At 45.8% G+C, this 27,513-nt stretch overlaps 2 protein-coding genes and 1 long non-coding RNA gene across 6 annotated transcripts in view; all 3 read right to left on the bottom strand.

Moving 5' to 3' along the window:
- The window catches only part of LOC109886235 (trichohyalin-like), a 44,848-nt gene that overhangs the window by 16,544 nt on the left and 791 nt on the right, over window positions 1–27,513 (bottom strand). The gene's annotated exons all lie outside the window — the stretch shown is intronic.
- On the bottom strand, window positions 2,542–7,404 carry LOC116362797 (golgin subfamily A member 6-like protein 4). The gene is made up of 3 exons (XM_031816853.1): window positions 6,715–7,404; window positions 5,617–5,694; window positions 2,542–5,411 (listed from the first exon to the last, which is right to left on the bottom strand). Exons 1-3 carry the CDS (start codon window positions 7,292–7,294, stop codon window positions 5,365–5,367), a joined length of 705 nt encoding a protein of 234 aa, XP_031672713.1. The 5' UTR covers window positions 7,295–7,404; the 3' UTR covers window positions 2,542–5,364.
- On the bottom strand, window positions 7,637–23,627 carry LOC116362838 (uncharacterized). The gene is made up of 3 exons (XR_004207790.1): window positions 21,956–23,627; window positions 8,029–8,034; window positions 7,637–7,719 (listed from the first exon to the last, which is right to left on the bottom strand). It is a non-coding gene; the product is annotated as an uncharacterized LOC116362838 (long non-coding RNA).

Raw genomic sequence — 27,513 nt, 5'->3', positions numbered from 1 at the left:
CAAAGTCCGAATTGACTACAGGCCTATCGTAACATGACATGAGAACAGAAATGTACATTTCTGATCTTAGTTTAATGTTAGGCATACGGTTAGCAGTGTGATTTAGGGTTAAAATCAGAATTTAAGAATGTAAGTCAGTTGGTCGAGCATAGCGCTTGCAATGCCAGAGTTGTGGTTTCGATTACTAAAACAGTATGAAAATTAATGGACTACAGATCTTATGGTAAAATGTAGAAATACAGTGCCGTCTTCATCTCTGAAGTTCTGAAAACTGTTTCAATTCTAATCAGCAGATGGTAGTGATGATCTTTAATTATAGTCATATTATCCTGAGCTGTAAAGATAGTGACTATCAATATTAGCTTCTCTTATCTCTTTGGACACCTTCACATGAGTAAATGAGTGAAATTGCTTCCATGACAAATAGTCTCAATGCTTTTCCATCCCCTCCTAACAAAATAAATGTATCTGACTGGTGGTCATTTACTGTCTGAGAAGAGAGTATCATTACCACCTGCTGGTCAATGTTGGGAACTGCTGTGAATTTGCAAATCAGAAAGTCAGACATACCACTGTCGAGTAAAGGCTGAGTTTGGGTTATGTTGTGCAGGGGACAGGGCTGGGGGTAAAGGCCGAGTTTGGGTTAGGGTGTGCAGGGGACAGGGCTGGGGGTTAAGGCTGAGTTTGGGTTATGTTGTGCAAGGGACAGGGCTGGGGGTTAAGGCTGAGTTTGGGTTATGTTGTGAAGGGGACAGGGGACAGGGCTGGGGGTTAAGGCTGAGTTTGGGTTATGTTGTGCAGGGGACAGGGCTGGGGGTTAAGGCTGAGTTTGGGTTATGTTGTGCAGGGGACAGGGCTGGGGGTAAAGGCTGAGTTTGGGTTAGGTTGTGCAAGGGACAGGGCTGGGGGTTAAGGCTGAGTTTGGGTTATGTTGTGAAGGGGACAGGGGACAGGGCTGGGGGTTAAGGCTGAGTTTGGGTTATGTTGTGCAGGGGACAGGGCTGGGGGTTAAGGCTGAGTTTGGGTTATGTTGTGCAGGGGACAGGGCTGGGGGTAAAGGCTGAGTTTGGGTTAGGTTGTGCAGGGGACAGGGCTGGGGGTTAAGGCTGAGTTTGGGTTAGGGTGTGCAGGGGACAGGGCTGGGGGTTAAGACTCAGTTTGGGTTAGGGTGTGCAGGGGACAGGGCTGGGGGTTAAGGCTGAGTTTGGGTTATGTTGTGCAGGGGACAGGGCTGGGGGTTAAGGCTGAGTTTGGGTTATGTTGTGCAGGGGACAGGGCTGGGGGTTAAGGCTGAGTTTGGGTTAGGGTGTGCAGGTGTAACAGTATAACTTTAGACCGTCCCCTCGCCCATACCCGGGCGTGAACCAGGGACCCTCTGCACACATCAACAACAGTCACCCACGAAGCATCGTTACCCATCGCTCCACAAAAGCCGCGGCCCTTGCAGAGCAAGGGGAACCACTACTTGAAGTTCTCCGAGCAAGTGACGTCACTAATTGAAACGCTATTTAGCGCGCACCGCTAACTAAGCTAGCCGTTTCACATCCGTTACACAGGGGACAGGCCTGGGGGTAAAGACTGAGTTTGGGAGGCTGAGTTAAGGCGTCTGCATGCTTCCCAGCCAAAACAATTCTGAACAGTTCTTCCATATTTATGATGATTGTAGGGGCTTCCTTCCTCTTGACCAGAACCACTTCCCAAGCCTGAAGTGGGGTTGTTTCAGACGCATACAGTCCACATTCCAAGTTCCCAAACGGCCAAAACATTCAATGAGATCCAGGGATATGGTGCAACAAAAAGGTTTATTATTCTTATATCTCACAAAAAAACATATTCTCCGATCAACTTAAAACATAGATTACTTGACGTGAAAAATACATAATATGACCTGTTTGTTGTCTGGTTAAAAGACTATACCACTCCCGTGTCTAGCTAGGACTCCCCCTCCCCCGAAGGCCCAACTTCCTGTCTTTATCCTGTCACTAACACACTGACCACAGTACAATGAATGGTCAAGAGGAGGAGCTAAAACCTAAGGTACACTTATAACAAAGGAATATATCTCAATCAGGTCAATGTAAATCATAAAGGTACCTGATATTTTATCATATTTCATATATTTACACACATGAACATGGAGTTCTGTATGTTCTGTCTTTTATAGAAATATGTCCAAATCGGCTCAAACATACCGGCCCCTAATTGTTAACTGTACTGAATACATAACAGTTACTTAATATTTAAAAAATAGAGCCAAATCACAAAACATTCCATACCAGAGCACCATTACGGTGCATAGCTACACTACCGTTCAAAGTTTGGGGTCACTTAGAAATGTCCTTGTTTTTGAAAGAAAATCATTTTTTTGTCTATTCAAATAACATCAAATTGAAAATAAATACAGTGTAGACATTGTTAACTGCCTGTTGTTAGAGGAATTCTAAATTCCTATATGTTTTGTAGCCAAAACCAAATTCACTCTCTCTATTTCATAATAAGTTGTAAATTTATCATTTTGCATGAAATAGATCGAGACCAGTCTTAAAAACAAGTTCAGCATTTATTCTTGATGAGTACTGACTCAAAATACAAAGAACATTACATTTTAAGGAGAGAACATAAAATGACGTCATCAGTTTCTCACACCCTCTCCGATCCACACAATAGCGCAGTGTCTTCGGGTCTGGAAATTGTCTTCTACTCCCCTCATAAAACTAACATTCCAATCTGTCTAAAATATATACTTTTCTCCACTAATGGAACATCAAACAAACATTCTTATCTGTCTGAAAGGATATATGCCCTCCTTCTCCCTTTCCCGCAAGGTACAGACAATTAATTCGTTCTACTTACATTTTCAGTAACAGCTTAACCAAGAACCCATACATTTCATACCATAACATAATAGTATTAAAATAAATGGTTCTAATTTAAATGTATACATAATTAGTCATTTAAACTATAATTTCCTCCAACAATCCTCCCTTTGATTAAATATTATACATTCAAATCTACATCTAATTTTATCAAACATAAAAAAACAAAAATATGAACAAACTTATTTTTATCAGATGTATCATACGAATAGACTTATAACTTATAACTAACCTTATTATAAAGGTTTACCAGATTATCATACGAATAGACTTATAACTAACCTTACTATAAAGGTTTATCAGATTATCATACGAATAGACTTATAACTAACCTTACTATAAAGGTTTATCAGATTTATCATACGAATAGACTTATAACTAACCTTACTATAAAGGTTTATCAGATTATCATACGAATAGACTTATAATTAACCTTATTATAAATGTTTATCAGATTATCATACGAATAGACTTATAACTAACCTTACTATAAAGGTTTATCAGATTATCATACGAATAGACTTATAACTAACCTTACTATAAAGGTTTATCAGATTTATCATACGAATAGACTTATAACTAACCTTACTATAAAGGTTTATCAGATTTATCATACGAATAGACTTATAACTAACCTTATTATAAAGGTTTATCAGATTTATCATACGAATAGACTTATAACTAACCTTACTATAAAGGTTTATCAGATTATCATACGAATAGACTTATAACTAACCTTACTATAAAGGTTTATCAGATTTATCATACGAATAGACTTATAACTAACCTTATTATAAAGGTTTATCAGATTTATCATACGAATAGACTTATAACTAACCTTACTATAAAGGTTTATCAGATTATCATATGAATAGACACATAACCAACATTATTATAAATGTTTATCCGACTCTTCACCCATCATTAATCAAATCTAACCTTAACCTTAATCTAACCTTTAACCCTACATCAGAATTATAACTCTTCTTATCAGGATTTTCGTTACAATCTTTATTAAAAAACAGTCTAATATTGAGATGGGATACAACCTAGCCTCCCTAAACATCGAAAATGGTCTCATCAAATATAAATTCCCCACAAATTGCAACCATTCCAGTTACTAGTCCAACACTCTAACCACTAGGCTACCCTGCTGCCCCAGTCATATGGACATCTGCATTCAGACTGATGCTCCATCACTTCCTCTGGTCTTCTCAAACTGCTGTCCAAGAGGAGAAGATGTAGTAGTAGAAGTAGCAGTATTAGTAGTAGTGTTAGTAGTAGTACCAGTAGTAGTACCAGTAGTAGTAGTAGTACTGGTAGTCGTAGTACTGGTAGTAGTAGTAGTAGTAGTAGTGGTAGAAGGCTCCGCCTGCTCTCCCAACCCCTAAACAAAACAGTTGTCTCTCTATCTAGTCTCCTCTCTAACCCCTACACAAAACAGTTGTCTGTAACTAGTCTCCTCTCTAACCCCTACACAAAACAGTTGTCTCTATCTAGTCTCCTCTCTAACCTCTACACAAAACAGTTGTCTCTATCTAGTCTCCTCTCTAACCCCTACACAAAACAGTTGTCTCTGTAACTAGTCTCCTCTCTAACCCCTACACAAAACTTTTGTCTCTGTTACTAGTCTCCTCTCTAACCCCTACACAAAACAGTTGTCTCTATCTAGTCTCCTCTCTAACCCCTACACAAAACAGTTGTCTCTATCTGGTCTCCTCTCTAACCCCTACACAAAACAATTGTCTCTGTAACTAGTCTCCTCTCTAAACCCTACACAAAACAGTTGTCTCTAACTAGTCTCCTCTCTAACACAAAACAGTTGTCTCTCTAACTAGTCTCCTCTCTAACCCCTACACAAAACAGTTCTCTAACTAGTCTCCTCTCTAACACAAAACAGATGTCTCTCTAACTACTCTCCTCTCTAACCCCTACACATAACAGTTGTCTCTCTAACTAGTCTCCTCTCTAACCCCTTCACAAAACAGTTGTCTCAACAGCAACAGAACAATAATCTAATGTATTACTCATCAAGTCACTGTAGACATACACTGTGTGTACAAAACATTAAGGACACTTGATCTTTCCATGACATAGACTGACCAGGTGAATCCAGGTGAAAGATATGATCCCTTATTCATGTCACTTGTTAAATCCACTTCAATCAGTGTAGATGAAGGGGAGGAGGAAGGTTAAATAAGGATATTGAGACATGGATTGTGTATGAATGCCATTCAAAGGGTGAATGGGCAAGATGCAGTATATAAATGTGTTTGAACGGGGTCTGGTAACAGGTGCATGGAGCACTGGCTTGTGTAAAGAACTGCAATGCTGTTGGGATTCCTGTGTGTTTCAAGAATGGTCCACCAACCAAAGGACATCTGGGCGACGTCTTTCTAATGGGAAAACACTCCACATTTTGTCAGACAAAGGTGTTTGTATTTCTTCCCCCAGTACTCCTCTTCTTTCACCCGTCTCTCCAGTTCTGTTATTTGGGAGACACTGGGGAGTCTGGACTGCTGCTCTCTCCTCCCACTGCAACACAACACACAGCACTGATCAACACTCTGACTCTCTGGAGGATGTACAACAGTGTCTAATATAATATCATCTACATCCATAACTCACTAGATGGAGGATGTACAACAGTGTCTAATATAATATCATCTACATCCATAACTCACTAGATGGAGGATGTACAACAGTGTCTAATATAATATCATCTACATCCATAACTCACTAAATGGATGAGGTAACTCCATGCTGTTTGTCCTCCTCAGTGGAAGTGTGGGGTCTGTATCTGAGGTCTCTCCTCTCACTGTAACACAACATAGAGAACTGGTCAACATACTGACTCATCAGGGACACATTTAAAACATAGTATAAACAAACTACAAATACATTACAAATACATTACAAATACATTACAAATACATTACAAATACATTACAAATACATTACAAATACATTACACATCATAGTGAAATATAGATCATTGGAGAACATAGAGAATATCAAGATTGATGACAGTTTGAGACAATATTGATAACTCACTAAGTGAAGGATGGTCCACTATAGACTAGAAACAGTAGGAGACAACAGGACAATATTGATAACTCACTAAGTGAAGGATGGTCCACTATAGACTAGAAACAGTAGGAGACAACAGGACAATATTGATAACTCACTAAGTGAAGGATGGTCCACTATAGACTAGAAACAGTAGGAGACAACAGGACAATATTGATAACTCACTAAGTGAAGGATGGTCCACTATAGACTAGAAACAGTAGGAGACAACAGGACAATATTGATAACTCACTAAGTGGAGGATGGACCACTATAGACTAGAAACAGTAGGAGACAACAGGACAATAGTGATAACTCACTAAGTGAATGATAGTTCACTATAGACTAGAAACAGTAGGAGACAACAGGACAATATTGATAACTCACTAAGTGAAGGATGGTCCACTATAGACTAGAAACAGTAGGAGACAACAGGACAATATTGATAACTCACTAAGTGAAGGATGGTCCTCTATAGACTAGAAACAGTAGGAGACAACAGGACAATATTGATAACTCACTAAGTGAAGGATGGTCACTATAGACTAGAAACAGTAGGAGACAACAGGACAATATCTATAACTCACTAAGTGAAGGATGGTCACTATAGACTAGAAACAGTAGGAGACAACAGGACAATATCTATAACTCACTAAGTGAAGGATGGTCACTATAGACTAGAAACAGTAGGAGACAACAGGACAATATCTATAACTCACTAAGTGAAGGATGGTCACTATAGACTAGAAACAGTAGGAGACAATCTCACCCAGTTCAGCATTTTCATTGTTGACATCCTCCACCTGTTTGTCTCTCTCCTTTAACTGGTTCTCTCTCTCCTCTAGTAGGTTGTCTTTCTCTTCTACTTCCTGTCTCCTCTCTGCTACTTCCTGTCTCCTATCTTTTAGTTCGTTTTCTTTTCCCTCCAGTAGTTTGTCTCTCTCTTCCAGTTGTTTGTCTCTCTCTTCCAGTTGTTTGTCTCTCTCTTCCAGTAGTTTGTCTCTCTCTTCCAGTAGTCTGTCCTTCTCTCCCAGTCTGTGGTTCCTGTCCTCTAGTTGAAGGTCTTTTTCCTGCAGTAGGACTCTGAAGTTCTCTACTTGGCTGTTCTTGTCCTGCAGGTTCTTTCTCAGAGCCTCTAGTTGAATGTCTCTATCCTTTAGTTGCTTGTCCTTCTCTCCCAGTCTGTGGTCTCTGTCCTCTAGTTGAATGTCTCTATCCTTTAGTTGTTTGTCCTTCTCTCCCAGTCTGTGGTCTCTGTCCTCTAGTTGAATGTCTCTATCCTTTAGTTGCTTGTCCTTCTCTTCCAGTTGGTTTTCTTTCTCTTCTACTAGTTTGTCCCTCTGTTCCATTATTTGGTTCTTCGAGTCTCTCTTTCTCTCTCACTTCCTGGGTCATATCATCCAGGAGTCTCTCTTTCTCTCTCACTTCCTGGGTCATATCATCCAGGAGTCTCTCTTTCTCTCTCACTTCCTGGGTCATATCATCCAGGAGTCTCTCTTTCTCTCTCACTTCCTGGGTCATATCATCCAGGAGTCTCTCTTTCTCTCTCACTTCCTGGGTCATATCATCCAGGAGTCTCTCTTTCTCTCTCACTTCCTGGGTCATATCATCTAGTTTCTCCTCTAGTTGTTTCATCTCCTGTCTTAATTTCTTTTTAAATTCATTTTCCATCTTCAACTCTGAACTCTCTCATACTTACCAAGCTCACCAGCTGATGCCTCCCTCTTCAGCTTGTCCTCCTGGGTCTCACGTTGTAAATACAGTGATCCTGAGACTATGGTGTAAAACAGAGAGGTGAGTTCTGTGTGGTAGATGACATCACTATATACAGAACAAACAGGACCAATCAGATTTCTCCTGTCACTCAAGCCTCCCTCATGTAGGGACTGTGGCAACCAATGAGATCTGGTTCATAAATAATATTAATAAATAAGAAACTGATTTAATTTGTAGTCTTGAAGAAGACACACTGCTGATCACAAGGCCTATAGTTTTTATAGTATCAGATTAACACTCTGGTCTGTTCTTTGTCTTGTGTTATTGGTTGTCAATAAACAAAACAGACAAATAAGTAATTACTCACTTGGTCCTGATCATCCATTATCCAAGATGGAGAGTCATGAATAATGATCATGTAAAACAGAATGCATTAGTTTTTAATTTAATGAAATACCATACATCATATTGATATGACTGTTCATCACATTCATTTCTAATGTACATCTAGGGAAAGGGATGTAAGCAGTGCTACTATTGGAACAGTCTAAACATCACAGAATGATTCATACTGGGACATCAAACTGAATTCAAGCTGATTCTATTTTCATTTTGGGGTGTGAAATGTTGTTCTCTATGGCAGATATATAGTGGGAGGACTATGTGAAATGTTGACCTCTATGACAGATATATAGTGGGAGGACTATGTAATGAAAAATCTGGATAATTTGAAGAACATCTATACATCTTAATCCAACCTACTGTCACGCCCTGGTCTTAGTATTTTGTGTTTATATATTTATTTGGTCAGGCCAGGGTGTGACATGGGGTTATTTTGTGTTGTATTGTGGTATTGGGGGTTTTAGTAGGTATTGGGATTGTGGCTGAGTAGGGGTGTCTAGCATAGTCTATGGCTGCCTGAGGTTCTCAATCAGAGTCAGGTGATTCTCGTTGTCTCTGATTGGGAACCATATTTAGGTAGCCTGGGTTTCACTGTTTGTTTGTGGGTGATTGTTCCTGTCTCTGTGTTAGTTTGCACCAGATAAGGCTCAGTCACTTTGGATTTTCTTTTTTCATTGTTTTGGAAGAGAAGAGAAGAGAACGAGCGCCATTCTCCTTGCGGAGATGGTGCTAAATACATCAACACGGTCGGTCCCTGGGATTGGGCTGGCCAACACGATTCGGTTTGCTTGGAAAGAAAAGGAGTTGGAGCCTTTAGGACGGGAAACCTTTGGAAGGATAATATTGATGGGGATTCTAAAGCTGACGGTGAAGGACGTGTTTTGTTTCCAAGGCAACTCGTTGGAGGGAGCATACGACGTGGCACTATATACAGAGGAGAAACACGATGATATCCTGAGAAGGGCAAGAGCAGTGGGAGGCGAGAGGCCGATGAGCCACTATGAAATAACAAGCCTGGCGAAGAATAACTTTAGGGTTGTAACTGTCAACATTTACAACCCATACGTTAAGGATGAAGAGGTGAGGGCCTTTCTGGGGAGATACATGGATAACGTCTCCTCAGCAAGGCACCTCAAAGACTCCCTTGGGTTTTGGAATGGGAGGAGAGGCTTCCAGGCCCTCCTCAGAGAGGACCCAAAGGGACATGGTGGCTACCTCCATCCTCCTGCTATGTTCTCCCTAGGGGCTGACAGGGGGACGTTGTTTTATACACGTCAGCCCCCATTTTGCAGGCGCTGTATGGCCTACGGCCACATATTCGCCTCGTGCAGCACAAGAAAATGCAGATTTTGTGGATCTGAGGAACACGAGGCGAAGGATTGTGACAAGCCTAAGGCGTGCCACGGGTGTGGCTCGTCAGCACACCTGTGGCGGGGGTGCCCGGCTCGTCAGAGGTCATATGCGTCTGCGGCTGGGGGGGGAGCAGGAGCAGGGGATGGGGGAAGAAGAGGGGGGGAAGGAAGCAAGCCTCATGACCAGAGTACAGGTCCAGAGGGGAAGGCCGCAAGGAAGGAGGAGGAGCAAGAAGCGGCGGATGGAAGAGAGAAGGAAACGGAAGGCACGGGAGTAGGAGAACCAGGGAAAGCGGCGGAAGAAGGCAACCGAGTGGAGGAGCATGAGAGAGAAGAAAGCGAGGGAGGAGTGTTGGAGACGGTGGAAGAGCAAGTGGACTGGGGGGAAAGTGCCCTGGTGGAAGAGATGAGGGGTATGGTGGAGGAGCTGGTGGGGAGGGAGGGTGGTATCTCTCCACTACCACCATCACCAAAGAAGAGAATGAAGAGGAGGGTGCGATTGGCCGACAGTGAGAGGGAGGGGATGGCCAAGAGAGTGATGGGGGTGGGAGAAACCTCTGGGTTGCTGCTGGTTTCCCCAGGCCCTCAACTTCTGTTGGGTGGGGACACACCTAACAAGACTCAGGACTGGGTACAGGAGGAGGTGGGGAGTTTTTTGTTTGGGGACTCAGCCTCCCCAATTGTTTTCCAATCCAGCTGCAGCACTGGGGAGGGGGAGGATTGTGGGGGTAGACCCAGGGTGCAGGGCACCCCGGAGCCAAACACTATTCCTGCATCCTGGGTTGGTGAGATGGAGGAAGTGGGGGGGATGTCGGGAGTACGGATGGTGTTTTCACCGGTAGATATGGAGCAGTTATTTGGAGGGTGTGGGGTTTGATTTTTGTTTTTTACAGGAGGTTCACCTGAGGGATGGAGGGGATGTTAGTAGGTTTAAGAGGGAGTGGGACAAGGGGGAGTCGGTTTGGGGTATTGGGGGGGTGCACTCATCGGGGGTAGGGATTTTGTGTGGGCACAGGGAGGTAAAAGTGGAGGATTCTTTTGTGGTAATGCAGGGGAGGGTTATAGGGGTGGATGTCACGATAAGGGATTGTAAATTTAGATTAGTGGTGGTGTATGGGCCACAGGTGGTGGCAGACAGGAGGGAGATGGTGGACTGTCTGACGCCCCTGTGTGTCACAAATAGGAAATTAGTGATAGGGGGTGATTTTAATACAGATTTAGGAATAGGGGGGGATAGCAGTGCAGGCGCCATTACCAGGCTAATGGCTTGCCATGGTCTGGTTGATGGTGGTCTGCACACTACTCCGAAAATGGCCGGTCCTACATGGCGCAACTCCAGGGGGGTTGAGCGGAGGCTCGACTATATTTTTGTACCCAGGTCTTTGGGTAAGTTGTCTGGGCGGCTGTTGCCTGTTTTCTTTTCGGATCACGACGGGGTGCTCCTGCAGGTGGGGTCTCCAGTCTGCCTCTTTGGTAGGGGGTACTGGAAGTTAGATCGGGATGTGCTGGAGGAGCAGGCTTTTGTTGACAGGTTTTATGATTTCTTTTGGAGGCTTGAAGGCCTCCGGTCCATGTGCGAGGGGGTGTTAGAGTGGTGGGAATTAGTTAAGGTGAGGATTAGGGCTTTTATAATAGGGTATTGCAAGAGGAAAAAAAGGGAGGAGAGGAGGGAGGTGGATCGTATCCAAAGGTTAATTGAACTCGAGTATGAGGCAGGCAACCTCGGCGGGTCGTTTGACTGGGAGAGATCCGCTACCCTAAAGGCGCAGCTCAGGGAGTTGCAGGAGCGGAAGGCTCGAGCTTTCCTGGAGCGTGCGCATAGTGGCTTTCTAGAACACAATGAGACTTGTTCCGCTATGTTCTTTAAGTCGGTTAGGGCCAGACAGAGTAGGAAGGTAATGCATGGCATTAGGGAAGAAAATGGTAGTATAGTTAGAGAACCAGAGGATATGGTCAGGGTGACAACTGATCATTTCCAAGGTTTATTTAAGGAAAGGGAAATAGATGTAGAGCAGGGAAATGTGTTTTTAGAACACTTGTCCAGGCGGTTGCCGGAGGACATTAGAGAAGTGATGGAGGCCCAGATTTCACTAGAAGAGGTTGAGAGCGCTCTTAGGAGGATGGGAAAAGGGAAGGTGCCTGGGATGGATGGGCTGCCGGCTGAGTTTTATCTCAAGTTTTGGGGTATACTTGGACCAGTGGTCCTCGAAGTCTTGAAGGCCATCCTTGAGACGGGGGTCCCGGGGGGATCAATGGCTGTTGGTGTGCTGTCACTTTTATATAAGAAGGGGGAAGTAACAGACCTTGGCAACTGGCGGCCATTGACCATGCTGTGCGTAGATTACAAGCTACTTGCAAAGGTTTTAGCAGACCGGTTGCGCACAGCCCTTCCCTACGTCGTTCATGAGGATCAGACGTGCGGGGTAGAGGGCCGCTCTATTAGATGGAACCTACAGTTAATCAGGGACTCCATCGCTTGGGTTGAAGATAGAGGACTGCCTTTAATGGTAGCAGCGCTAGATCAGGCGAAAGCCTTTGATCGCGTGAATAGATCCTTTTTATTCAGAGTGTTAGGTCGATTAGGATTTGGGGAGAAGTTCATAGGATGGATTCGTACATTATATGTCGGAGCGGGGTGCCGAGTTAGTGTAAATAGTCACTTGGGTGACGTTTTTGACCTCTCGTCTGGGGTCAGGCAGGGGTGCCCACTCTCGGCTCTCCTCTTCGTTCTGTACATGGAGCCTCTGGGGGCTGCCATTAGGGCAGACACAGGGGTGGAAGGCTTGTTGATCCCTGGAAGTGGTGGGCTGCGTGTTAAGATGACGCAGTACGCCGACGACACTTCCTTGCTGCTGTGCAAGGACTCGTGCCTGACAAGGTCCCTTGCCATCTTTGGGGATTTCACCCGAGCGTCGGGAGCGGTTCTGAACCATGCAAAGTCTTCCGTCAAGTTTTTCGGTAGATGGCGCGGTAGAACGGATGTGCCCGGGGGGTTATCTCTCTGTGAGGGGGCCCTGAGGATTCTCGGGGTCCATTTTGAGACCTCCGGCTCAGCGACGCTGAACTGGAACATGCGTATCGCAGTGGTACAGAGGAAGCTAGCAATGTGGAAGGCTAGGTATTTGTCTTTTATGGGCAAAGTCCTGGTCCTAAAGGTGGATGTGTTGCCGTCTCTTTTGTATTTGGCGTACATCTACCCATTGCCGGCTTGTCTGAGGAGGCCTCTAGTGAGGCTTGTGTTTCAGTTCATGTGGAGTGGCAGGTGCGAGTGGGTCGCCAGGGCGCGCATGATCTGTCCCATCGGGGAGGGAGGTAGGGGGGTACCACATTTCCCCCTCAAGCTGGACACAATTTTTGTTTCTTTCTTGTTAACGGAGCTTGCTCATCCAGTGATACACCCATCCGGTTACCTCCTGCAGGTGTTCTTCTCATATCAGGCGAGAAGCATAATGGTGTGGTCTAACACGGGTCCTCGGGCAGAACAGCTGCCGTGGCACTTTGGTCATGCGGCCAAGTGGCTGCGTGCGCACCCTGAGGTTGAAGTTGCCCGAGTAGGTTTAGATCACAGGCACCTGTACGAGGAGGCCAGAAAGGCAGGGAGTCCGGTGCCTGTAGTGGGCATCTCGGAAGTGGTCTGGGAGGGAGTGCAGACGCGGGGTCTGGACAACAGGCTCAAGGACCTGAATTGGTTGAGCCTCCATAGGTGCTTGCCGGTACGTTCCATCATGTACCGGTATAGTTTGGTGCAATCCCCCACCTGTCCAAGATCCTCTTGTGGCAGGGAGGAGACTGTGCGCCATGTCTTTTGGGACTGTGCCTTTGCCGGAGTAGTATGGTCTAGGGCACGGGTGTTGTTAGGTTTGGTAAGGGGGGATTTTGTATTGACGTGGGCCAGGTTAGAGAGAGGTGTAGGGAGAGCGAGAGGGACGGATAGGGACAGGTTTCTGCTCTGGCTTCTCATGAGTCTCTTTAAACGGGGGCTGTGGGAAGCCAGGCAGAACATGGTGAAGACAGGGAGAGATTGGGGGGTGGAAGGGATAGTGAGGAGGGTGGAAGGAGATTTGAGGGGGAGGATGAAGAGGGAGCAGAGGAAGTGGGGGCAGCATGCTGCTCGGGAGAGGTGGAAGGGGGGTTTAGGGCTGGGTGTCATTTAGATTTGTAAGGGGATAGATTAGGGATGGGGAGATAGGGAAAGGTATTTTGTAGGGTGACGGGAGGGAAGATGCTCCCCTGAGGTTTTGTTTGGGGTTTATGTTTAGTTAAATTAGTTAAATTAAAATACCATTATTTGAGTATGTATGAAAATTATGAGTTGTAAAGAATGAATGGTATTGAAGATAATAAATTATTTTTTATAAAAAAAAAAAAAAGATAAGGCTCAGTCACTTTGGATTTTCTTTTTTCATTGTTTTGGAAGAGAAGAGAACGAGTGCCATTCTCCTTGCGGAGATGGTGCTAAATACATCAACACGGTCGGTCCCTGGGATTGGGCTGGCCAACACGATTCGGTTTGCTTGGAAGGAAAAGGAGTTGGAGCCTTTAGGACGGGAAACTTTTGGAAGGATAATATTGATGGGGATTCTAAAGCTGACGGTGAAGGACGTGTTTTGTTTCCAAGGCAACTCGTTGGAGGGAGCATACGACGTGGCACTATATACAGAGGAGAAACACGATGATATCCTGAGAAGGGCAAGAGCAGTGGGAGGCGAGAGGCCGATGAGCCACTATGAAATAACAAGCCTGGCGAAGAATAACTTTAGGGTTGTAACTGTCAACATTTACAACCCATACGTTAAGGATGAAGAGGTGAGGGCCTTTCTGGGGAGATACATGGATAACGTCTCCTCAGCAAGGCACCTCAAAGACTCCCTTGGGTTTTGGAATGGGAGGAGAGGCTTCCAGGCCCTCCTCAGAGAGGACCCAAAGGGACATGGTGGCTACCTCCATCCTCCTGCTATGTTCTCCCTAGGGGCTGACAGGGGGACGTTGTTTTATGCACGTCAACCCCCATTTTGCAGGCGCTGTATGGCCTACGGCCACATATTCGCCTCGTGCAGCACAAGAAAATGCAGATTTTGTGGATCTGAGGAACACGAGGCGAAGGATTGTGACAAGCCTAAGGCGTGCCACGGGTGTGGCTCGTCAGCACACCTGTGGCGGGGGTGCCCGGCTCGTCAGAGGTCATATGCGTCTGCGGCTGGGGGGGGAGCAGGAGCGGGGGATGGGGGAAGAAGAGGAGGGGAAGGAAGCAAGCCTCATGACCAGAGTACAGGTCCAGAGGGGAAGGCCGCAAAGAAGGAGGAGGAGCAAGAAGCGGCGGATGGAAGAGAGAAGGAAACGGAAGGCACGGGAGTTGGAGAACCAGGAAAAGCGGCGGAAGAAGGCAACCGAGTGGAGGAGCATGAGAGAGAAGAAAGCGAGGGAGGAGTGTTGGAGAAGGAGACGGTGGAAGAGCAAGTGGACTGGGGGGAAAGTGCCCTGGTGGAAGAGATGAGGGGTATGGTGGAGGAGCTGGTGGGGAGGGAGGGTGGTATCTCTCCACTACCGCCATCACCAAAGAAGAGAATGAAGAGGAGGGTGCGATTGGCCGACAGTGAGAGGGAGGGGATGGCCAAGAGAGTGATGGGGGTGGGAGAAACCTCTGGGTTGCTGCTGGTTTCCCCAGGCCCTCAACTTCTGTTGGGTGGGGACACACCTAACAAGACTCAGGACTGGGTACAGGAGGAGGTGGGGAGTTTTTTGTTTGGGGACTCAGCCTCCCCAATTTTTTTCCAATCCAGCTGCAGCACTGGGGAGGGGGAGGATTGTGGGGGTAGACCCAGGGTGCAGGGCACCCCGGAGCCAAACACTATTCCTGCATCCTGGGTTGGTGAGATGGAGGAAGTGGGGGGGATGTCGGGAGTACGGATGGTGTTTTCACCGGTAGATATGGAGCAGGGGAGCATCGGGTGAGTCTCCTGTTTTTGATTTTTTTTTCTGTCTGGGTTTAGAATTCGAGTGTATTACATGTTTTTATTTGATTCTTTCATGGGGTCTAATTTTACTTTTGTTACTTTAAATGTAAGGGGTTTAAGGGATTTTGTTAAGAGGAGGGCGGTTTTTAGTTATTTGGAGGGTGTGGGGTTTGATTTTTGTTTTTTACAGGAGGTTCACCTGAGGGATGGAGGGGATGTTAGTAGGTTTAAGAGGGAGTGGGACAAGGGGGAGTCGGTTTGGGGTATTGGGGGGGTGCACTCATCGGGGGTAGGGATTTTGTGTGGGCACAGGGAGGTAAAAGTGGAGGATTCTTTTGTGGTAATGCAGGGGAGGGTTATAGGGGTGGATGTCACGATAAGGGATTGTAAATTTAGATTAGTGGTGGTGTATGGGCCACAGGTGGTGGCAGACAGGAGGGAGATGGTGGACTGTCTGACGCCCCTGTGTGTCACAAATAGGAAATTAGTGATAGGGGGGGATTTTAATACAGATTTAGGAATAGGGGGGGATAGCAGTGCAGGCGCCATTACCAGGCTAATGGCTTGCCATGGTCTGGTTGATGGTGGTCTGCACACTACTCCGAAAATGGCCGGTCCTACATGGCGCAACTCCAGGGGGGTTGAGCGGAGGCTCGACTATATTTTTGTACCCAGGTCTTTGGGTAAGTTGTCTGGGCGGCTGTTGCCTGTTTTCTTTTCGGATCACGACGGGGTGCTCCTGCAGGTGGGGTCGCCAGTCTGCCTCTTTGGTAGGGGGTACTGGAAGTTAGATCGGGATGTGCTGGAGGAGCAGGCTTTTGTTGACAGGTTTTATGATTTCTTTTGGAGGCTTGAAGGCCTCCGGTCCATGTGCGAGGGGGTGTTAGAGTGGTGGGAATTAGTTAAGGTGAGGATTAGGGCTTTTATAATAGGGTATTGCAAGAGGAAAAAAAGGGAGGAGAGGAGGGAGGTGGATCGTATCCAAAGGGTAATTGAACTCGAGTATGAGGCAGGCAACCTCGGCGGGTCGTTTGACTGGGAGAGATCCGCTACCCTAAAGGCGCAGCTCAGGGAGTTGCAGGAGCGGAAGGCTCGAGCTTTCCTGGAGCGTGCGCATAGTGGCTTTCTAGAACACAATGAGACTTGTTCCGCTATGTTCTTTAAGTCGGTTAGGGCCAGACAGAGTAGGAAGGTAATGCATGGCATTAGGGAAGAAAATGGTAGTATAGTTAGAGAACCAGAGGATATGGTCAGGGTGACAACTGATCATTTCCAAGGTTTATTTAAGGAAAGGGAAATAGATGTAGAGCAGGGAAATGTGTTTTTAGAACACTTGTCCAGGCGGTTGCCGGAGGACATTAGAGAAGTGATGGAGGCCCAGATTTCACTAGAAGAGGTTGAGAGCGCTCTTAGGAGGATGGGAAAAGGGAAGGTGCCTGGGATGGATGGGCTGCCGGCTGAGTTTTATCTCAAGTTTTGGGGTATACTTGGACCAGTGGTCCTCGAAGTCTTGAAGGCCATCCTTGAGACGGGGGTCCCGGGGGGATCAATGGCTGTTGGTGTGCTGTCACTTTTATATAAGAAGGGGGAAGTAACAGACCTTGGCAACTGGCGGCCATTGACCATGCTGTGCGTAGATTACAAGCTACTTGCAAAGGTTTTAGCAGACCGGTTGCGCACAGCCCTTCCCTACGTCGTTCATGAGGATCAGACGTGCGGGGTAGAGGGCCGCTCTATTAGATGGAACCTACAGTTAATCAGGGACTCCATCGCTTGGGTTGAAGATAGAGGACTGCCTTTAATGGTAGCAGCGCTAGATCAGGCGAAAGCCTTTGATCGCGTGAATAGATCCTTTTTATTCAGAGTGTTAGGTCGATTAGGATTTGGGGAGAAGTTCATAGGATGGATTCGTACATTATATATCGGAGCGGGGTGCCGAGTTAGTGTAAATAGTCACTTCGGTGACGTTTTTGACCTCTCGTCTGGGGTCAGGCAGGGGTGCCCACTCTCGGCTCTCCTCTTCGTTCTGTACATGGAGCCTCTGGGGGCTGCCATTAGGGCAGACACAGGGGTGGAAGGCTTGTTGATCCCTGGAAGTGGTGGGCTGCGTGTTAAGATGACGCAGTACGCCGACGACACTTCCTTGCTGCTGTGCAAGGACTCGTGCCTGACAAGGTCCCTTGCCATCTTTGGGGATTTCACCCGAGCGTCGGGAGCGGTTCTGAACCATGCAAAGTCTTCCGTCAAGTTTTTCGGTAGATTGCGCGGTAGAACGGATGTGCCCGGGGGGTTATCTCTCTGTGAGGGGGCCCTGCGGATTCTCGGGGTCCATTTTGAGACCTCCGGCTCAGCGACGCTGAACTGGAACATGCGTATCGCAATGGTACAGAGGAAGCTAGCAATGTGGAAGGCTAGGTATTTGTCTTTTATGGGCAAAGTCCTGGTCCTAAAAGTGGATGTGTTGCCGTCTCTTTTGTATTTGGCGTACATCTACCCATTGCCGGCTTGTCTGAGGAGGCCTCTAGTGAGGCTTGTGTTTCAGTTCATGTGGAGTGGCAGGTGCGAGTGGGTCGCCAGGGCGCGCATGATCTGTCCCATCGGGGAGGGAGGTAGAGGGGTACCACATTTCCCCCTCAAGCTGGACACAATTTTTGTTTCTTTCTTGTTAACGGAGCTTGCTCATCCAGTGATACACCCATCCGGTTACCTCCTGCGGGTGTTCTTCTCGTATCAGGCGAGAAGCGTAATGGTGTGGTCTAACACGGGTCCTCGGGCAGAACAGCTGCCGTGGCACTTTGGTCATGCGGCCAAGTGGCTGCGTGCGCACCCTGAGGTTGAAGTTGCCCGAGTAGGTTTAGATCACAGGCACCTGTACGAGGAGGCCAGAAAGGCAGGGAGTCCGGTGCCTGTAGTGGGCATCTCGGAAGTGGTCTGGGAGGGAGTGCAGACGCGGGGTCTGGACAACAGGCTCAAGGACCTGAATTGGTTGAGCCTCCATAGGTGCTTGCCGGTACGTTCCATCATGTACCGGTATAGTTTGGTGCAATCCCCCACCTGTCCAAGATCCTCTTGTGGCAGGGAGGAGACTGTGCGCCATGTCTTTTGGGACTGTGCCTTTGCCGGAGTAGTATGGTCTAGGGCACCGGTGTTGTTAGGTTTGGTAAGGGGGGATTTTGTCTTGACGTGGGCCAGGTTAGAGAGAGGTGTAGGGAGAGCGAGAGGGACGGATAGGGACAGGTTTCTGCTCTGGCTTCTCATGAGTCTCTTTAAACGGGGGCTGTGGGAAGCCAGGCAGAACATGGTGAAGACAGGGAGAGATTGGGGGGTGGAAGGGATAGTGAGGAGGGTGGAAGGAGATTTGAGGGGGAGGATGAAGAGGGAGGAGAGGAAGTGGGGGCAGCATGCTGCTCGGGAGAGGTGGAAGGGGGGTTTAGGGCTGGGTGCCATTTAGATTTGTAAGGGGATAGATTAGGGATGGGGAGATAGGGAAAGGTATTTTGTAGGGTGACGGGAGGGAAGATGCTCCCCTGAGGTTTTGTTTGGGGTTTATGTTTAGTTAAATTAGTTAAATTAAAATACCATTATTTGAGTATGTATGAAAATTATGAGTTGTAAAGAATGAATGGTATTGAAGATAATAAATTATTTTTTATTTAAAAAAAAGACAGGCTGTATTAGGTTTTCACATTTTTCCATTTGTTGTTTTTGTATTGTTCGTGTTTTCGTTTAGATTAAACATGTATCGAACTAACCAGGCTGCATTTTGGTCAGACTCTCCTTCGACGGAAGAAAGCCGTAACAGAATCACCCACCACACACGGACCAAGCGGCGTGGTGACAGGCAGCGACAGCAGAAACAGCGAAAGGAGGAATGGACATGGGAAGACGTTTTGGATGGCAAAGGTTGTTAAACTTGGGAGGAGATACTGGCCGGAAGAGATCGCCTCCCATGGGAACAGGTGGAGGCACTTAGGAGAGCAGAGGCAGCCGGAGATAGGAGCCGACGATACGAGGGAACACGGTTGGCAAGGAAACTCGAAAGTCAGCCCCCAAAATTTATTGGGGGGGGGGCTCAGGGAGAGTGTGGCAGAGTCAGGGTTCAGACCTGAGCCAACTCCCCCTGTTTATCGTGAGGAGCCAAGGAGGAGACCAGAACCAGAGCCGGTGTTGGAGGTGAGTGAAGCAGAGACTGTGAAGGAGTTAATGGGGAAAGTGGAGGAGAGAGTAATGAGGGAGTTGCTAGTTTGGTGCTTTAGGTATGATATTCGTCCGACGGAGCTTGTCGGGGATTTGATGGCACCTGGGTCAGCGCTCCATACTCGTCCTGAGGTGAAGAGGTTGGCTGGTGAAGAGTGTGCCAGCCTCACGCACTAGGCCTCCTGTGTACCTACCTAGCATTGCACGTCCTGTGCCAGTCCTGCTCTCAGGCTCTCCAGTACACCTTCACGGTCCGGTCCATCCTGTGCCACCTTCACACACCAGTTCTCCGGTGGCAGCTCCCCGCACCAGGCTTCCTGTGCGTGTCCTCGGTTCAGTACCACCAGTGCCAGCACCACGCACCAGGCCTTCAGTGCGCACCGCCTGTTTAGCGCTGTCAGAGCCTACCTCCTCTCCAGCGCTGTCGGAGTCTCCCGCCTGCCTAGCGCTATCAGAGCATTCCTCCTCTCCAGCGCTGCCGGAGCCTCCCGCCTGTTCAGCGCAGCCAGAGTCTTCCTCCTCTCCAGCGCTGCCGGAGTCTCCCGCCTGTTCAGCGCAGCCAGAGCCTTACTCCTCTCCAGCGCTGCCGGAGTCTCCCGCCTGTTCAGCGCAGCCAGAGCCTTCCTCCTCTACAGTGCTGCCGGAGTCTCCCGCCTGTTTAGCGCTGCCAGAGCCTTCCTTCTCTCCAGCGCTGCCGGAGTCTCCTGCCTGTTCAACGCAGCCGGAGCTGCCAGTCTGCATGGAGCAGCCAGAGCTGCCAGTCTGCATGGAGCAACCAGAGCTGCCAGTCTGCATGGAGCAGCCAGAGCTGCCAGTCTGCATGGGGCAGCCAGAGCTGCCAGTCTGCATGGAGCAGCCAGAGCTGCCAGTCTGCATGGAGCAGCCAGAGCTGCCAGTCTGCATGGAGCAGCCAGAGCTGCCAGTCTGCATGGAGCAGCCAGAGCTGCCAGTCTGCATGGAGCAGCCAGAGCTGCCAGTCTGCATGGAGCAGCCAGAGCTGCCAGTCTGCATGGAGCAGCCGGAGCTGCCAGTCTGCATGGAGCAGCCAGATCTGCCAGTCAGCCAGACTCTTCCAGATCTGCCAGTCAGCCAGACTCTTCCAGATCTGCCAGTCAATCAGACTCTTCCAGATCTGCCAGTCAACCAGACTCTTCCAGATCTGCCAGTCAACCAGACTCTTCCAGATCTGCCAGTCAACCAGACTCTTCCAGATCTGCCAGTCAACCAGACTCTTCCAGATCTGCCAGTCAACCAGACTCTTCCAGATCTGCCAGTCAACCAGTCAACCAGACTCTTCCAGATCCGCCAGCCAGCCAGGATCTGCCGGAGCAAACTACCTGCCTGAGCTTCCTCTCAGTGCTGAGCTTCCCCTCAGTGCTGAGCTTCCCCTCAGTGCTGGGCTTCCCCTCAGTGCTGGGCTTCCCCTCAGTGCTGGGCTTCCCCTCAGTCCCGAGCTGCCCCTCAGTCCCGAGCTGCCCCTCAGTCCCGAGCTGCCCCTCAGTCCCGAGCTGCCCCTCAGTCCCGAGCTTCCCCTCAGTCCCGAGCTTCTACCTCAGTCCCGAGCTGCCCCTCAGTCCAGTGGGGTCCTTGGTGAGGGTTATTAGGCCAAGGTCGGAGGTGAGGGTCGCCAATCAAAGGACGCGTTACAGGGGGACTAAGACTTGGTTGGAGTGGGGTCCACGTCCCGAGCCGGAGCCGCCACCGTGGACAGACGCCCACCCGGACCCTCCCCTATGGGTTTTAGTGTGCGGCCGGGAGTCCGCACCTTGGGGGGGGGGGGGGTTCTGTCACGCCCTGGTCTGAGTATTTTGTGTTTATATATTTATTTGGTCAGGCCAGGGTGTGACATGGGGTTATTTTGTGTTGTGTTGTGGTATTGGGGGTTTTAGTAGGTATTGGGATTGTGGCTGAGTAGGGGTGTCTAGCATAGTCTATGGCTGCCTGAGGTTCTCAATCAGAGTCAGGTGATTCTCGTTGTCTCTGATTGGGAACCATATTTAGGTAGCCTGGGTTTCACTGTGTGTTTGTGGGTGATTGTTCCTGACTCTGTGTTAGTTGTCACCAGACAGGCTGTATAGGTTTTCACATTTTCCGTTTGTTTTTGTATTGTTCGTGTTTTCGTTTTCATTAAACATGTATCGAACTAACCACGCTGCATTTTGGTCCGACTCTCCTTCGACAGACGAAAGCTGTAACACCTACCTTGAGAACATTTGGGGAGAGTATTGATAAATGTAAAGAAACGGATTTAATTTGTAGCCTTGAAGAAGACACACTGCTGTTCACAAGACCTGTAGTTTTTATAGTATCAGATTAACACTCTGGTCTGTTCTTTGTCTTGTGTTATTGGTTGTCAATAAACAAAACAGACAAGTAAGTAATTACTCACGGAAATCTGATCATCCATTATCCAAGATGGAGAGTCATGAATAATGATCATGTAAAACAGAATACATTAGTTATAATTGTTCATTGAATTTCTATCTCATTACATCATTTAATGAAATACCATACATCATATTGTAATGACTGTTCATCACATTCATTACTAATGTACATCTAGGGAAAGGGATGTAAGCAGTGCTACTATTGGAACAGTCTAAACATCACAGAATGTTTCATACTAGGATATCAAACTGAATTCAAGATGATTCCATGTTAATTTTGGTTGTGAATTTTATGAATAATGACTAAATGATGTATACATTTAACACAGGATTATAATTAACAGTATTCCACCCTCCCCCTGTATGATTTAATGGAATTGATTAGAATGTATAAAATTATAATCAATAAATGTGTAATTCTAGTCAGAATTAGAGTAAAACAATATAGATAATGTGGTGTCTGGGTGTCTCAAACACAGACTGTCTTAGCAGAATTCTCATGCAGACCTTGGACATGGGGCCTCTGGGAGATGGTAGAAAGGAAAGGACGTACTTCCCAGGGCCCCCCTATCTTGAGGGAGGATGGGGAGTGTTTTTCGTGGCCTTCCCTAATCTCTCTCAGCTGGGTAGCAGGACGGGGTGTGCGTTGGATACCTAATGTTGTGTGTGTATGTATGTGCGTAACAAGCCAAGTATAAAATAAATGGTTTTGTACAACTAAGTAGAGCTCTCGTAAATAAACGTTGCTGACTATTGTAGACTGGCCTCTGTCTGTTTCATTTCAACAAGAACCTTACAAAATCTCGGTAACAGACCGAGTAGTTTAATTGAAGGTCAGTTTATGAACTTTGAGAACATAATTCTCTTAACTTCTTTGGAGTGTGAAATGTTGACCTCTATGCCAGATATATTGTGCGAGGACTATGATATAAAATTCTGGATAATTTACAGAACATCTATACATCTTAATCCAACCTACCTTGAGAACATTTGGGGAGAGTATTGATAAATGTAAAGGAACTGATTTAATTTGTAGTCTTGAAGAAGACACACTGCTGTTCACAAGGCCTGTAGTTTTTATAGTATCAGATTAACACTCTGGTCTGTTCTTTGTCTTGTGTTATTGGTTGTCAATAAACAAAACAGACAAATAAGTAATTACTCACATTTTTCTGATCATCCATTATCCAAGATGGAGAGTCATGAATAATGATCATGTAAAACAGAATGCATTAGTTATTATTGTTCATTGAATGTCTGTCTCATTACATAATTTAATGAAATACCACACATCATATTGATATGACTGTTCATCACATTCATTTCTAATGTACATCTAGGGAAAGGGATGTAAGCAGTGCTACTATTGGAACAGTCTAAACATCACAGAATGATTCATACTGGGACATCAAACTGAATTCAAGCTGATTCCATGTTCATTTCGAAGTGAGAAATGTTGACCTCAAAAGCAGATATATTGTGGGAGAGCTATGTGAACTTTTGACCTCAATGCCCGATATATTGTGGAAGGACTATGTGAAATATTGACCTCTCTATGACAGATATATTTTGGGAGGACTATGTGAAATATTGACCTCTATGGCAGATATATAGTGGGGGGAGGACTATGTGAAATATTGACCTCTATGGCAGATATATAGTGGGAGGACTATGTGAAATATTGACCTCTATAGCAGATATATTGTGGGAGGACTATGTGAAATATTGACCTCTATGGCAGATATATAATGGGAGGACTATGTGAAATATTGACCTCTATGGCAGATATATAGTGGGAGGACTATGTGAAATATTGACCTCAATGCCAGATATATTGTGGGAGGGCTAAGTGAAATATTGACCTCAATGCCAGATATATTGTGGGAGGGCTATGTGAAATGTTGACCTCAATGCCAGATATATTGTGGGAAGGGTATGTGAAATATTGACCTCAATGCCAGATATATTGTGGGAGGGCTAAGTGAAATATTGACCTCTATAGCAGATATATTGTGGGAGGGCTATGTGAAATATTGACCTCTATGGCAGATATATTGTGGGAGGGCTAAGTGAAATATTGACCTCAATGCCAGATATATTGTGGGAGAGCTAAGTGAAATATTGACCTCTATGGCAGATATATAGTGGGAGGACTATGTCAAAGGGAAGTTAAAGGGAAACATTGATTCCTAGTCAGTTGTCCAACTGAATGTATTGTACTGAAATATGTCTTCCTCATTTAACTCAACCCCTCTGACATGTTGAGCTCTATAGCATATATATTGTGGGAGGGATATTGTATGTCCAATCTGGATAATTTGAGGAACATCTATACATCTTAATCCAACCAACCTTGAGAACATTTGGGGAGAGTATTGATAAATGTAAAGGAACTGATTTAATTTGTAGCCTTGAAGAAGACACACTGCTGTTCACAAGGCCTGTAGTTTTTATAGTATCAGATTAACACTCTGGTCTGTTCTTTGTCTTGTGTTATTGGTTGTCTTTATACAAAACAGACAACTAAGTAATTACTTACCAGATTCTGATCATCCATTATCCAAGATGGAGAGTCATGAATAATGATCATGTAAAACAGAATTCATTAGTTATTATTGGTCATTGAATGTCTGTCTCATGACATAATTTAATGAAATACCACACATCATATTGATATGACTGGTCATCACATTCATTACTAATGTACATCTAGGGAAAGGGATGTAAGCAGTGTTACTATTGGAACAGTCTAAACATCACAGAATGATTCATACTGGGACATCAAACTGAATTCAAGCTGATTCCATGTTCATTTCGAAGTGAGAAATGTTGACCTCAAAAGCAGATATATTGTGGGAGGGCTATGTGAAATATTGACCTCAATGCCAGATATATTGTGGAAGGACTATGTGAAATATTGACCTCTATAGCAGATATATTGTGGGAGGGCTATGTGAAATATTGACCTCTATAGCAGATATATAATGGGAGGACTATGTGAAATATTGACCTCCATAGCAGATATTTTGTGGGACAACTATGATATGAAAAGTCTGGATAATTTGAGGAACATCTATACATCTTAATCCAACCAACCTTGAGAACATTTGGGGATAGTATTGATAAATGTAAAGAAACTGATTTAATTTGTAGCCTTGAAGAAGACACACTGCTGTTCACAAGGCCTGTAGTTTTTATAGTATCAGATTAACACTCTGGTCTGTTCTTTGTCTTGTGTTATTGGTTGTCAATAAACAAAACAGACAAATAAGTAATTACTCACCTAATACTGATCATCCATTATCCAAGATGGAGAGTCATGAATAATGATAATGTAAAACAGAATGCATTAGTTATTATTGTTCATTGAATTTCAGCCACATTACATTATTCAATCAAATACCATACATCATATTGGAATGACTGTTCATCACATTCATTACTAATGACAATCAAGGGACGTGACAGTAATGTTGGAATGGTTCTAATGCTTTAGGACCAGCTCAGAGTGATGGTAATATGCATTGTAACTAGTTGATATTCAGAATGAATCTAGTCTATTCATCTGTAACTCCTACTATGAACTCCTACCTACATGAGAAAGTACAAGTGTTCTGTACAGGGAAAGAGACTGGTTGTTATTGTTGTTGTTTAGGTGTTTAGAAACATTACTGGAGTTCTAGAACACTTACCTCTTCTGACCCTTAAACCCACTGCAGCCTCCTCCTTCTGTTCTCCATGGATGACCTGACAGATGTAGACTCCTCTATCTGACCTCCTGATGTCTCTCAGCCTCAGAGACACGTTGCCTCTCTTCAGCTCCTGGGTGATCAGACTCACTCTGCCCTCATAGCCACTCCTCTCTGTCACCTGGCCATTCTTATACAGGTAAATACACTCTGTCTCTTTAAACCACCTGATCGTTGTGTCAACAGCACTGGTGTCAGGTGAGAGGTGACAGGGGAGGGTGACCTCTTCACCAACATAAGCCCTCACATAGTCTTCTGAGGTGAGTTTAAACTGAGCTGTTCAGAAAAGAGAGAACATTGCATGTTTAATGACATCATCTGTGTCAGGAACTCAAATCTTCTCAGTACATTTATAAACACAGCTGAATTAAAAACTACAATAGACACACAACAACCAGGACCATGTCAATTCTAAAATACAACCCCCACAATCCCAGACAGACAGATTCATTTGAAGGAAAGTCTATATGTCATGGAAGAATGTGATGCTACAATCTAGAATGATATTATCCCATTTGTTCCCACATCTTTCCCAGACATGCCACTATGCTAATCTTATGCCACTAGTAGCCTAACATGTCATCCATTTGGATTATTTATCTATTTAAAAGTATGTTTTATTCTTGGTCACAGTTGTGACAGAGTGCTCTGTCTATAATAACATGAACAGATATTTACCCCTATTCCTCAACCTCAATATCTATATACCTCAGCCCACTTACCCACACACCTAAACTCAATGACCCACACACCCCAGCCCTGTTACCCCCATGCCCTAACCCCAACACCCACATGCCAATACCCTCAAACCTATACAATCAAGTACAGATACAGGCATATCCTGGCCCTAAATGACGTGTGTGTTACTCAAGACCCCAGTTCCTTTGCCAATACCCCTCATCCCTGTCACTTTCCTATCTCAGTCCTATTACCCACTTTCCTTAGGCCTCTATTCCCCAAGTCACCAACAGTAAAAATCTCTGATTTAAACATCAGTAAAGGTTAATGGATAATGGTAACATCAGTAAAGGTTAATGGATAATGGTAACATCAGTAAAGGTTAATGGATAATGCCCCAGTGTCCAAGCCTCTACATTCATACTAACCAGGTCTACCCCAGTGTCCAAGCCTCAACATTCATACTAACCAGGTCTACCCCAGTGTCCAAGCCTCAACATTCATACTAACGAGGTCTACCCCAGTGTCCAAGCCTCAACATTCATACTAACCAGGTCTACCCCAGTGTCCAAGCCTCAACATTCATACTAACCAGGTCTACCCCAGTGTCCAAGCCTCAACATTCATACTAACCAGGTCTACCCCAGTGTCCAAGCCTCAACATTCATACTAACCAGGTCTACCCCAGTGTCCAAGCCTCAACATTCATACTAACCAGGTCTACCCCAGTGTCCAAGCCTCAACATTCATACTAACCAGGTCTACCCCAGTGTCCAAGCCTCAACATTCATACTAACCAGGTCTACCCCAGTGTCCAAGCCTCAACATTCATACTAACCAGGTCTACCCCAGTGTCCAACCTCAACATTCATACTAACCAGGTCTACCCCAGTGTCCAAGACTCAACATTCATACTAACCAGGTCTACCATTGTGCAAGAGACACTAAACAAACCTAATAACATTAAATCTCACTTCAGTTATTATACTAATTCACTTTATGGGTCTATACATGGCCAATTCCCCCTGAAATAACAACATATGATGTTTTACAGTAAACATCTCTGATTTAAACATCAGTGAAGGGTAATGGATGATGGTAACATCATCTGTAACATCATTTAGAAGTAAATC

The sequence above is a fragment of the Oncorhynchus kisutch genome, linkage group LG3 (assembly GCF_002021735.2).
Source record: "Oncorhynchus kisutch isolate 150728-3 linkage group LG3, Okis_V2, whole genome shotgun sequence".
NCBI lineage: Eukaryota > Metazoa > Chordata > Actinopteri > Salmoniformes > Salmonidae > Oncorhynchus > Oncorhynchus kisutch.
Note: the sequence above shows the minus strand (reverse complement) of the source record. Positions and strands in the feature narration are given on the sequence as shown.